This window comes from Amblyomma americanum, chromosome 2, assembly GCF_052857255.1.
Source record: "Amblyomma americanum isolate KBUSLIRL-KWMA chromosome 2, ASM5285725v1, whole genome shotgun sequence".
Taxonomy (NCBI): Eukaryota; Metazoa; Arthropoda; class Arachnida; order Ixodida; family Ixodidae; genus Amblyomma; species Amblyomma americanum.
The window spans coordinates 216,606,038-216,619,724 of NC_135498.1; the positions used below are offsets into that span (position 1 = coordinate 216,606,038).

The 13,687-nt window shown below is 51.6% G+C and overlaps 1 protein-coding gene across 3 annotated transcripts in view; it reads left to right on the forward strand.

Moving 5' to 3' along the window:
• Ube4B (Ubiquitination factor E4B) overlaps positions 1 to 13,687 on the forward strand; it is a 423,977-nt gene that overhangs the window by 116,296 nt on the left and 293,994 nt on the right. For all 3 annotated transcript variants that reach the window (XM_077655721.1, XM_077655722.1, XM_077655720.1), the window contains one exon: positions 3,638 to 3,713. In XM_077655721.1, the coding sequence (XP_077511847.1) occupies positions 3,638 to 3,713 (76 nt within the window). The remainder of the gene's footprint in view (positions 1 to 3,637; positions 3,714 to 13,687) is intronic.

Genomic DNA, 13,687 nt, shown 5'->3' on the forward strand with positions numbered 1-13,687 from the left:
CACTGCATAAAATACAATGTGAATGGTAAAACAAAACACGTGCGAGCGTGCGCTGATGTCAAGGGCCTTTGAGACCAAGCCTTGCAATCGAAACTGAAATCCGCCCATTCCACATGGTTGTCTAACTCATCACCACTGCTTTAAAAAAGGACTGCATAAAAACTGACAAAAGTGCTCAGTGTAGCCTTAGAGGAGCATACGGCGAAACCGACGCCATGATTGGCAACCTGCGGACTACGTCTGCCCATAGTTTCATTTTTCACGTCGCCCCTCGTGTTAGAAAATTGAAAAAACAAATCAGACAAAAAATGGTGTTATAGAAGCAAACTATGTGGTGCAGTTTGTCCAGGATTGCGTCTTGAATTTTTGGCAGCAGGTTCAAAATTTCGAGTCATTATAACTGATCGCCTAACGCGCTGTGAGCAAAGAGTTAAAGGCTAATATTCATGATAGTGTCATATTGAGACAGGCTATAGCTGATCACTGCCCAGCACTCTCTTTGGTTATTTAATGGGAAGTTGGATCAACTTCACATTACTCCATGACTACAACGCAACGAACGGGACACAGGCAGGGACACAACACAGCGCTGTCCTTCTTCTACGTCCCGTTCATTGCGCTATAGTCATGGAATATCGAAACCAACTCGCCCAACAACTTACCTTGTCGAACTTCACATTACTGAACTTTTGGGTTAGTATACATCACCAAAATCATTCGTGTATATGCTAGCGGTGCAGCAGGGAAAATGCACTGAGACGAGATACACACAAAGAAAGGCAGCATAAGCCCACCTTAGCATAAGCCATGCAAACAAGGTAGAGCAGTAAATAAAATGATAGGCAACTCTCTGCAACACATGCCAAGTTTTGATCATATACCTTGCATATCTTCTTCCACTTATCTCGCTTCACTTAAGCCTCCCAATTCTCTTACGGTTTCATGGTAATTGGAAAGGCCTCACCCCATTTCTCCATAAGCCTGCGCACAGCAGAATGCAGCAGCCTGTCATCCTGGATCGCTTGTTCAGAAAAGTCACAGAAAGATTAAGAAAAGTGTGTCAGAAAAGCTTGTCAGTGCCAGTCGGCATCATTCCACACGAGACCTTCAAATCGCCACGAAGCAGGTCCGACCACGGGCAGCCATGGGCAGTACAAAGGTGGCCACCAACCTAAATGGCGGTACTGGCTTCGAGGCACTCTACCTTCCAGCGAGAGGAGGTGCAAATAGCTGTGGCATCAGTTGGCTGTTACGATATTTTCCATTTCGACGCAGTTTCACCATGTTGATCTTGCAGCACCCGCGCTATCGAAAGCAGGATTATCGCACCTCGCTCGATGTTGGTACTGCAAAGCCAGTACTCTGCTGCTTGCATAGGTGCCGAAAGGATTGGCGCTGTGTCAAGCACTGCTACATGAACTGGATGAGGTAGGAAGAGCCTGCACCTGCTGCCGCCGGGCGGCTCCAGCCACACTTTGCAGCTGGGTCTTCATACCCGATGAGGCTGTCAGTCACACTTTCAAGGTACCGAAGAAGAGTGCGGAAAGATATCATGGGACTCTTGGAAGACTATGCACCCGACTCTGAGGGCACTTCCAGGGGGCACATGCCGCGCAAATGTGTGCACGCTCGTATGCCGGAGCCGATCTGCGCATGCGCATGACGCCCGCTGTACCTGCACTGGGTACCGTGCATGCACCGGAAATGGCACATCAGTTTACAGCTGTAGTGCGCTCCGCTCCACTCCGCTTGTGCCCTCTCTTCAAGAGTCTCGCAGCGAAAACGGCCATGTTCAAATTATGGTTTTCAAAACGATATGGCTGCAGTGGTGAGTGGGCAGCAACAATTGGTTCTGTGGAGCTTGTTGGGGCTGCGCCTGAAAATTACCATCGTCAAATGAAGTGTAAGTGGACCCTCTCCAGCATGTGCCATTGTTGCACACACGCGCATCAATGGTTTGTGTTTGAGTAAAGACCTCCTTTAACAGTAGGAACAGGGACTGTGCATAGCAGGAGACGGATGTTACATATCCCCCCTAACTTGGCAACACAAGGGATGCCGCCTTGAATTCCTCAAAAAGCCTTTTAAGGACAATGCATCGTCCTGCGTTTACTACTTAATCTGCGTCCATTCCCCTGGCTTTATTCTTTTATTCTTGTACTTATGGGTAAACTCGCCTAGAAAGTCCATAACCTAAAAAAGCAATTTTTGAAGCCCACCCATTTATGCCAACTTTCAGTGCATAATTGAATTTGGAGACACCTTTTGCCACATTTTACAAGTTATGCATCTTATAGAGTGTCATTACATAAAAAATGGATTGTTTTATAACAACACTTGCATGTCTGCATATTCTCAGTGATGTAGTATTAGAAATACCTGCACCAGTGGGGCTGTGCAGTCACGTTCTCATATTTCAGAGTTTCTGCAAGAAGGATACTACTGTTTGAATATGGCTGGTGCCGTGTTCTCAGTGGTCTCTGAAAAAAAATCAAACAAGGAAAAAGCACCCACCATCAGCCACTGCTCTTGCCTACGTGGGCCAATGATATGTTCCCGTTTTTCGAATTGCGAGTCTGCTGCATTGGAAAGAATGGCATAAATAGCGACTGGGAAGGATTACTCTTTTCATAAAATGCCTAAATGGCATGGAAATGGCAAGCTTTAAAATTGATTGGCAGAGGAATGAATTGCCACAGGGCTCTCAAGCTTGGTGGAAATCATCAGGAGAGGGGGGAAAACCTGCAGCAAAAGTTTCATAACGTTGCTGCGTGAATTTTGATAAAGCGCCCTTTAAAAAGAATTTGGGAACACAAGTACGATCACACTGCATTCCTTTCAGAGATCAGAAAGAGTCCTGTGTGGGAAGGGTACGACCACTGTGCACCACCCAGCAAACCTCACCTTATGTTATTGCACAGAACTTTTTTTTTCGGCACACACTTTTCATTGGGGCAGTGAAGGCTACGTCAACGTCACATTGCCCCTATTCTCCACACACTGCTTATTTTTTAGTCGATGTGAGGTATGGTACACGACTGCCACTCGTTCTTGGCCACTCAGCCCTTCACAAATACTGGGTAAAGCTGTGTTAGGGAAACTCGAGGCGCACAACTGCTCAACATGCATGGTAAAGCTCTGCTGCTACATATGAATACTTGCTGACGAAGATTGTGCAGAGCTGAAAAGGCCACAGAATTCTTTTTAATTGAGCAGCAATTTGACTCAGCGTTCAGCTTGCCTTTCTGAGCACTGCGAGATCGTCCTTGTGCTTCCAAGTTCGTTTTAAGCACCAAGTTTTGTAGTCTGCTATCGAGAGGTGATGGAAAGGGGCTGGATGAGCTGTCTCTCTCGCCCGTTGTGAAATTGCTTCCTTGAATTTTTGCTTTGGTTCTTGTGCTTCTTCAGTAATCTGCTCAGTTGCTGCGAGTAGTTCCAGCCCTGTGTCATTTTTCACCTTGTCTCTTTTTTTGTGTGCTCTTCTCGGATGGATACTTGTGGACGTTAATCGAGACCAGTGTGGCAGCCATGGCTACTGTTGTCGTGGCATTTGGTCCTCAAAGGCCTCTTGGGGTGGGCTCTCATTGGAGTGAGAGTCTGTCATCACAGTCTCTGAGGTGTGAATGAACGCTTGCAGGGGACCTACCCACAGCTGAGCTGGTGCAGCTGTGCCTCCTGGAGAGTGTACAGAGGGTCCGGCTGCAGACAGACAGGTACGCATCTTACCTCGTGGCTGTCCCTTTTATGATTGCCCATTTTGAATAAGCAAAATTCCTGGAAAGGAAAAGGGGGAAAAATATAGGGACTGTATTTTGGTGACAGCATCACTGCCAAGTGCAAAAATGCTCACTTACAGTATAGAGGCCTTGAAACAAGGCTCTACACAAAGCGGCCTTGTTGGCGTCTGCACACAGAATACACGTGTCTGCTATCCACTTCGGATGCCGAATTGTGTTGGTGCATACGACTCCTTCGCTGTGCTTTGCTGCCCTGGGTAGAGGTTTGGAAACTCTGTACACCAGCACAGTGATAATACCCCTTGAGCATCGGTAATGTACAACTAAGGACAGTACCAATAAAGGTAAATTTTTGCCGGCCTCTACAGAGAGTACCAGTGAGAATAACAACAAACTTTTGCGTTCTCCGTTATATGATCATGCAGAGAAACCGAAACCATCAAATCGTGTCACCATAAGCTGTGCAAAATGCTCAAGATTGAAAGCAGTTCTTTTTCTTCTTGAGAAGGTAACGTAAGCAATTTTCTAACACTGCTGAGTAGTGGCAGCACCTCCCAGTGAGCATGTATCTTCAGTATGGTGGGAAATTTCAAACGCAAGGTTGGTACCGTTCTCGTACGGCATAAACCCTTCATCGTCATCATCGTTATTTGGATTCGTCTGGTGCCAGCCATAGTCATGCTTTCTGGGCAAAATTCCAAATGGCAGCTTCTTCCCCTCCAAGGCATTGGACGTTCTTTGGTTTGGTTTAGTTTACGAGGGTGTAACGTCCCAAAGCAACTCGGGCTATGAGGGACGCTGTAGAGAAGGGCTCCGGAAATTTCGACCACCTGGGGTCCTTTAACTTGAACTGACATTGCATGGTACACGGGCCTCTAGAATTTCTCCTTCATTGAAATTCGACCGCTGCGGCTGGGATCGAACTAGCGTCTTTCGGGTCAGCAGCCGAGCACCATAACCACTGAGCCACTGCGGTGGCCTGGACGTTTTTTGACCTTGTTCTCTAATCCCCAGCGTGCAAGTAGCAGGAAACTAGAATGGCGAGTGCACAGTGCGACCTATCCTTCTTCAAGTGATCTTAGGCGTCGGTGTGCCCTTTTCGTAGCTTCACCCGCTTGCAGGCCGCAGTTGCAGGTGGTCCCGCCCACTGTTGGCTGCGGTCTTGTCAGACAGTCATTGAAAAGCTTAGGGTAAAATTTGGAAAATGAGTAGTGCAATCATTTTAACACTCTTGATGCCGCCCTCAACGTTCAGTCATGCTCTACTGCTATGTTTGAGGCTTGGTGAACAGCACCCTCTAGGTGAGGCGTTGCACTCAAAAGTTGGCAGCCAAGTTGGTAGAGCACCGTACGCTGCAGGAGGAAGTCATGGGTTCGGTATCCACGAGCAGCTTGTGGTTGTCTTTTAAAGGGGCTCTGAAACACCTTCTGAACACAGTACATAAACTCGCTCAATCTTTACATTCTCTCGTCATGAACACCTGAGCCAAATAACGCACTTCTACATAAAGCAGATAATCCACAATTGTGCGTGAAAGTTGAGTCCTTTGTAGCGATATTTTATGCTCATACCCTCCTCCATCACGTGCTGCCGTGTAATTCTGTTCAGAGATGGCTGTCAGATTCTTTCAGGCGTCACGCAGCTACCATGGCCGTGGCCAGTCAGGCGCTCCAATGTGCCAGGAAGCACCTAAGCCGGGGGGAATTCCCCATGCACGTTGGCAGCCGGTGGAGGAGCGCTGACCTCCTCCGCTGCAAAGATGCTGAAAATGAAATTTTGACTAGAGATAACTCAGCTTCCACAAAAAAATTAAAAAAAAATCTTGCTGGAGGATATTTCTAAAGTGGCACCCTTGAACATCCCAGGAATACCGCACCTTTATTGAGAGCCCCCTTTCAGAGCCCCTTTGAAGGGGCACAGAAAAGGATGCTCGAGCTTGGCTTTAAAATTGTTGCAATATGTAGAACACACGCCACCGAGTGTTAATGCCGCGTATGAGACCTCAGAAGCGAGCGAGGAATTTACAATAAGTTTAAAAATTCCCACTTTCCTATCGCGTGGCGACGCGGGAAACCTGGCATACAGCGTCATCTCTTGCAAGTGACGTCCATCTAGCCAGAGCACAGTGTCACTCTCCGGTCGCTCTGAACCCGGCGCACACTGTACAAACAGCCAAGTTGCTGCGGCTGCTCAACCTTTACTCGTGGAAATTGTTTCGTGTTGCAGCGGCGCAACCATAAACTGACACCGTTCTAGCATGTCCAGCTTTCGAAAAAAAAAGCCTCAAGCCAGTTTCGTGCTTTGCAGTGTGGGACGCCAGGGAGTTTTTATGGTCCTTATCTTAATTCTCTTAATTCATAAGAAAGGCGACTTCAAGGACTTGAAAAATTACCAACCTATCAGCTTACTATCAACTCTCCCGCAAGCCCTTCAACCCACAACTCTCGCGACCCCACTGACATTGTGAACGTTGTTGTGCGACCTCGTCCACCTACCTATGCTCCGCCTCCTGGTCCCGTTCGAGAGCCAGTTGCTTTTATTCCGCTGCCTGCTCTGCTCTTATTTTAGGCGTTTCATTCGCAGCTTTGCCTCAATTGCTGCCCCTTTGACTCAGCTGCTCGGCTTCATTGTCAATTTTTCAGCTTGGTCACCCGCCTGCGACGACGCCTACAACACCTTACGTTGTCTCCTCACAGCACCTCCCATCTTGCGCCATTTCGACCCGGCGTCCCCGACTGAAGTTCACACGGATGCCAGTGGTATTGGTCTCGGTGCAGTGCTCGCCCAGCGCAAATATGGATAATGGATACGATGAATATGTCGTTGTCTATGCCAGCCGAACACTTACCAGGGCTAAGTCTCGCTACACTGTGACTGAAAAAGAGTGCCTCGCCATTCTGTGGGACTTAGGCAAGTTTCGCCCTTACATGTACGGGCATCCTTTCAGCGTCGTTACGAATTATCACGCCCTTTGTTGGCTTTCTTCATTGAAAGATCCTTTCGGCCGCCTGACGCGATGGGTGCTGCATCTTCAAGAATATAACATCCGAGTCGTCTACCGGTCGGGCCGCAAGCATCAGGACGCCGATGCCTTGTCTCGCTCCCCGCTCACCGCCGAACTTGCCAGCCTCTGCGAAATCGGAGCCCCTACGCCATCTCCCACCATCAGTGACATGTCTTCTGAACAGCGCAAGGATCCATGGATTTGTGCTCTTCTCGACTTTCTCTCCGACCCATCGGTGGTTACACCATCCCGCGCGCTGCGCCGTCAAGCTTTTCTTTTTGAGATCAGAGATAACCTGCTTTATCGTCGTAATTATCATTCTGATGGACGAAAATGGCTCCTCGTCATTCCTCGCCACCTACGGTCGTATATCTGCTCATGTTTTCACACTGACTTACAATGCAGTCACGCAGGCCTTTTCAAGACTTATACGCGCCTCCGCCTCCGCTACTACTTGTGTGGCGCATACGATTTCGTTTTGAAATACGTACGCTCGTGCCTCGACTGCCAACGCCGCAGGACACCCACTACCTGTACTGCTGGCGAGTTGCAGCCGCTATCTTGTCCGCCTTGCCCTTTCGACCGCGTTGGCATTGATTTATATGGGCCCCTCCCGTATACTGCTTCTGGCAAACGATGGATCATTGTTGCCGTCGATCACCTCACGCGGTATGCTGAAACCACCGCACTCTCTGCTGCCAAGGCACAGGATGCAGCATCCTTTCTTCTGCGTTGGTTCATCCTTCGACACGGCGCCCCTCGAGAACTTCTCAGCGACAGATGCTGTTTCTTCCTATCTGATGTCATCAAAGCTCTGCTCCGTGAGTGCAGCGTCATCCATCGGACTACTACCGCTTACCACCCTCAGACCAACGACCTCACTGAATGATTTAAACGCACTCTGGGGGACATGCTGGCTATGTACGTCGGTTCGAACCACACGACCTGGGACCTTATTCTCCCGTATATTACGTTCGCGTACAATACTGCTACGCAGTCTACGACAGGATTTTCTTCTTTGTTCCTCCTTTATGGCCGCCATCCCTCCGTTCCCATTGATACTCTTCTCCCCTACCATCCTGACGCATCTGAGTGCACCACCGTTTCCGAAGCTGCCAGGCACGCCGAAGACTGCCACCAGATCGCCCGGTCGCTCACGACAGCTACCCAGTCCCTTCAAAAAACGCGCCACGATGAAGATCAACGTCCCAAGCATTTCTCGCCCGGCTCTCTTGTCTGGCTGTGGATACCTCCCAGTACTCCGGGCCTCTCCCGGAAACAGCTCGTTAAATATCAAGGGCCATATCGCATCTTGGAGCAAACATCTCCAGTCAACTATATTGTTGAGCCCTTCAAGCCGTCACCTGATCTCAGACCCAACGACCGTGAGACTGTCCATTTCCAGCGCCTCGAGAGATACTATGACCCCGCTGTCTTGTCTGCCCCTTAAGTTGCCAGGATGGCTCCTCTTCTGTTCGGGGGCCAATGTAAGGAAGACGACGAGCATACGCGCGAGCCGCATGGCCATCGCCTGGTGCACGTTCCTGGCTGGACTAGCTGACCTTGGACTGCTGTTGGCCCTGCTCCCGTTAAGAAGCTTCTCCGAATGAACCCCACCTTACATTATATATATATATATATATATATATATATATATATATATATATATAGAGAGAGAGAGAGAGAGAGAGAGCAACTTCACAGCTACCATAGTCTATATATATATTGCCACACTGCTCACATTCTGCGAGCGCCGCCATGCGGCCGAGCGGCATTACTGGGCTCGTGTGGGAGCGAAGAAGAGGACGTTCCCGTTCGAACGCGCGCGGCTGGGTTTCTGGCCTTCGGATTAAAAAAAGCCCCTTTTTCGTGCCGCCCTACGTTTGTTGGCGACATTTTGGTGGAGGTGCTGGGTATCGTTCCATGAACGCTCACCCCGAGGGCAACTCTGACGCTGATCAGCGACGCTTGGACACAACACCCGTCCACAAAGCGAGCCGCCGCCTGCGAGGCCTGCAACCTGAGTGTCAGCCACTGACGAGGCCGGTGCGTACCATGACGTCTACTACAGGCAGTCAGACAGGCCAGCCTTCCGGCACTGTCCCGCCCGTTGTAGTTCTCACCCCTCGCTCACCACCATCCTTCCACGGCGATCGGTTTGAGGACGTCGAGGACTGGTTGTCCAGCTTTGACCGTGTGGCCACTTTTAACCAGTGGGACAACGACCGAAAACTACGAAACGTCTATTTCTCGTTCCAAGACTCTGCGAAGACATGGTTCGAGAACCATGAGGCATCTTTTACGAACTGGGAAGCGTTCCGCCGTCAGTTGCTGGCTACCTTCAGCACAAACGCCCGCAAGGAAAATGCCGAACTTGCCCTTCGCACCAGGTCACAGCAGGCGAACGAAAGCGTCGCTATGTTTATTGAAGACATGGCACGTCTTTTCAATCGGGCTGACCCTGCCATGCCAGAGGCTACCAAGGTGCGCCACCTCATGCGTGGTGTGAAGGAGCAGCTCTTCGCTGGCCTCATACGCGACCCACCAAGAACCGTCGCTGACTTCGCTAAAGAAGCCACAGGCATGGAACGTTCCTTACAGGAACGCAGTGCGCAGTACGGTCGTCCGGGAAGTGTTGCGGCCAGCAACTATTGTGCGTCCCTGCCAGTCGCCGGGGACGAGGCTGTTCGGGAGCTTGTGCGGAGTGTAGTTCGCGAAGAACTGCGCAACCTCCGCTTAGATGCTCCACCTGCCAGTGTTGCAGCTGTAGCCGATGCCGTCCGCGAGGAAATTCAGCGAGCAGTCCAGCCACCACCGGCACCACAGCCGGAGCCGTACGCCAGCAGCTACAACGAAGCCCTACGGACACCGCAGCCGGAGCCGTACATCATGAGCTACAGTGAAGCTCTGCGGAGAACTGCGCCAGTTCCACATGCGTTCCGCCCTGCTGCCGAACAAACGCAGGGGTACTTTCCCTCCGCCGAGCTGCATGAGCCGCGCCCTGTTCGAAAAGCTGACGTGTGGCGCGCACCCAACAACCGGCCACTATGCTACCACTGCGGGGAGCCCGGTCATATCCTCCACAACTGCCCCTGCCAGCGGATGGGATTAAGAGGATTTCCACCGAGCGCACCTCGACCGCGCTATGGTGAGAGACCGCGAGACATTGAGCAGTACCTGGCCGATAATGTGCTGCCCTCAACGCCTCCACGACGCCAGTCTAGGTCGCCATCTCCAAGACGAGTTCCTCCACCCAGTCATGCACCATCATCTGGCGAATTCAGAGGCACGTCTCCCCGCCGGGAAAACTAAAGAAGGCGTCCTCTGGAGGTAGGACCGCCGCTGCCGCAGACAGTGAACAGCCTCCATCCGACAATTTTATGCGACGACCCCACCCACCGACCTTAAAGACGATCCCACCGCCGACCTCACCGACGACCTCAGCGACGACCCCATCGGCGACGGCACCAAAAACCTCGCAGACAAATTGTCAAACAATTGTTTCCGCCGCCGAAATTCTTGCTGCCGCCGATGGCTATGACGTATTGCACTCGTCGATACCGGAGCCGACTTTTCTGTCATGAGTAGTAACCTAGCCGCAACCCTCAGAAAGGTTCTAACACCTTGGCATGGGCCGCAGATACGCACAGCTGGTTGCCATGTGGTAACGCCGGTTGGCGTCTGCACCAGCCGTATAGAGATCCGCGGTGCAACTTTCACTGGCTCCTTCGCCGTGCTACGAGAGTGCTCTAAAGAACTGATTCTCGGCATGGACTTCCTTAAAGAGTATGGGGCGGTCATCAACCTGCACGAGCAATTGGTATCGTTTTCGACACAGCGAGCCGTTGATACCGACCCCGTGCCGCACAGAGCACCATTACGCATCTCTGATGACCACACAACGATACCGCCGAGAGCAAGCAAGTTTGTCACAGTCCAGTGTGATACCAGCTCCGGTACTCGGGGCATTGCCGAAGCGAATATGTCGCTGCTACTGTCTCGGCAAGTTTGCGTTGCTCGCGCCCTTGTCGACCTTGTTCACGCGCGTACCACGCTCTTAGTGACCAACTTTAGTTGTGAACCCCAACATTTGACGAAAAACACGGCGATTGCCCATTTTGAAGAACTTGGCGAACATGTTGGCCAATGTGCCTTATCAACAACGGCCCCCGAAATAGCTGAACAGGACACTGCAACAGCCATTAGGACCGACGTGAACCCTGACCTTCTGACCAATCAGAAACGCCGCGTGGAAAGCCTTATTGACTCTTTCCGCGACTGTTTTGCATCAATATCCAAGGTTCGCCAGACGCCAATAACTAAGCACCGTATTATCGTCGACAGTGACCAGAGACCGCTATGTCAGTGTCCTTATCGTGTTTCGTCGAAGGAGCGCGATGCTATCCGCCGCCAAGTTGCCGAAATGCTCCACGACGACGTCATACAACCATCGACGAGCCCCTGGGCGTCACCTGTTGTTCTCGTCGCAAAGAAGGACGGCAGCCTACGGTTCTGTGTAGATTATAGACGTCTCAATAACGTTACCAAAAAAGATGTCTATCCACTGCCGCGCATTGATGACTCATTAGACCGCCTCCGCCATGCTACCTACTTTTCGTCACTCGACCTTCGTAGCGGTTATTGGCAAATCGAGGTCGACGAACGTGACCGAGAAAAGACCGCCTTCGTTACTCCTGACGGACTGTACGAATTTAAGGTGCTTCCTTTCGGCTTGTGTTCAGCCCCTGCGACGTTCCAACGTATGATGGACACCGTACTAACTGACCTGAAGTGGCAGTCCTGCCTTGTCTATCTCGACGACGTCGTGATTTTCTCCGACACGTTCGAGGAGCACCTGAAACGTTTGCGTGCCGTCTTCGAAGCAATTCGTTCTGCGGGTCTGTCTCTCAAGCCTGAAAAGTGCCACTTCGCATTTCGGGAGCTCAAGTTTCTTGGCCACATTGTGAGCGCTCAGGGCGTTAGCCCCGACCCAGAAAAGACCGCCGCCATTGCTGCATTTCCCCAGCCAACAGATAAACGAAGCTTGCGGCGTTTCCTGGGGCTTTGCGCCTATTATCGGAGGTTCGTTCAAAACTTCTCCAAGCTCGCAGAGCCGCTGACTCGCCTGACAAAAGACTCCGAACTCTTTTTCTGGGGCCAAGATCAGGAAAAAGCTTTCATAGAGCTTAAGGCCCGCCTCCAATCTACGCCTATCCTTGCCCACTTCGACGAGCAGGCCGACACGGAACTGCACACAGATGCCAGCAATGTGGGCCTCGGTGCGGTGATTGTGCAGTGGCAAGACGGTGTGGAACGCATGATCGCATACGCAAGTCGCACTTTGTCCCGTTCCGAAGTGAATTATTCCACAACGGAAAAGGAGTGTCTCGCTGTTGTGTGGGCAATCACAAAATTTCGTCCATACCTGTACGGCCGCCCGTTTCGAGTCGTCAGCGATCATCACTCCTTGTGCTGGCTTGCGAACCTCAAAGATCCATCGGGGCGACTTGCACGGTGGAGCCTTCGGTTGCAAGAGTTCGACGTCACCATCGTGTATAAGTCGGGTCGGCAACATAGCGATGCAGACTGTCTCTCCCGAGCTCCTCTTCCGTGCCCACCAGATGAGTCCGACGACGATTCTGCTTTCCTCGGCGCTGTCACCACATCCGACCTTGCCCACCACCAGAGGGCCAACTGCGAACTGCTGCCTCTAATCGAGTACCTCAAAGGAACCGCTCAGTCTCCGCCCAGACCCTTCTCGTGCGGACTTTCGCCGTTTTGCTTAATAGATGGAGTCCTCTACAAGAAAAACTACGGTCCGACCGACACTGTGTATCTCCTCGTTGTCCCAGCCGTGCTTCGTAAGGAAGTTCTCGCTGCATGCCACGACGACCTTTCTTCTGGCCACCTCGGTTTTTCCAGAACATTGGGATGCCTCCGCCACAAGTACTACTGGCCACGGCTTGCTGCGGTCGTCCAACGCTACGTTCAAACCTGCCGTGAGTGTCAACGACGGAAGGTACCACCGACAAAACCGGCCGGCCTTCTGAAGCCAATTGATCCACCGCAAATCCCATTCCAACAAGTCGGCATGGACTTACTGGGCCCATTCCCGGTGTCCTCCATGGGAAACCGGTATATTGTTGTTGCCACGGACTACCTAAGTCGCTATTGTGAAACCAAGGCTCTTCCCCGTGGCACTGCGGCTGAAATTGTACAGTTCTTTGTTCACCACATCGTGCTTCGCCACGGCGCCCCCGTGGTTGTATTAACTGACCGGGGAACCGCGTTTACGTCGGCTCTTACACACGAGGTCCTCCGTCTTAGTGGCACCATTCATAGAAAAACGACTGCTTACCATCCTCAAACGAATGGACTTACTGAGAGGCTGAACAAGACCATCACAGATATGATGTCTATGTATGTCGACGCTGACCATCGCAACTGGGATGAAATACTTCCCTACATCACGTTTGCGTACAACACCGCCCTCCAAGAAACGACGCGCTTCACCCCCTTCCGTTTGGTGTATGGCCGAGATGCCCTGACCATGCTTGACGCCATGCTGCTCCCGGATTGTACCCCCTCGTCTGTCCCAGGCGCTGACCAATTCGTTCGCGATGCAGAAGCCGCTCGCGACCTTGCTCGACAACGCATTCGCCACCAGCAGACAACTGACGCCCGGCGTTACAACCTCCGCCACAGGGAGGTGATTTACCAACCCGGCGAGCACGTCTGGGTATGGAGCCCTATACGTGTGCGCGGTCGCACTGAAAAGCTTCTGCGGCGCTACTTCGGCCCCTACGAGGTGCTACATAAACTCAGCGATGTAAACTATGAAGTCTACCCGCAAGGAGTTGTCCGGTCTTCTCGCCCGCCCAAGTCTGAAGTCGTCCACGTGTCCCGCATGAAACCGTATTACGCCCGTTAGCCCCTCCCGGAGTTC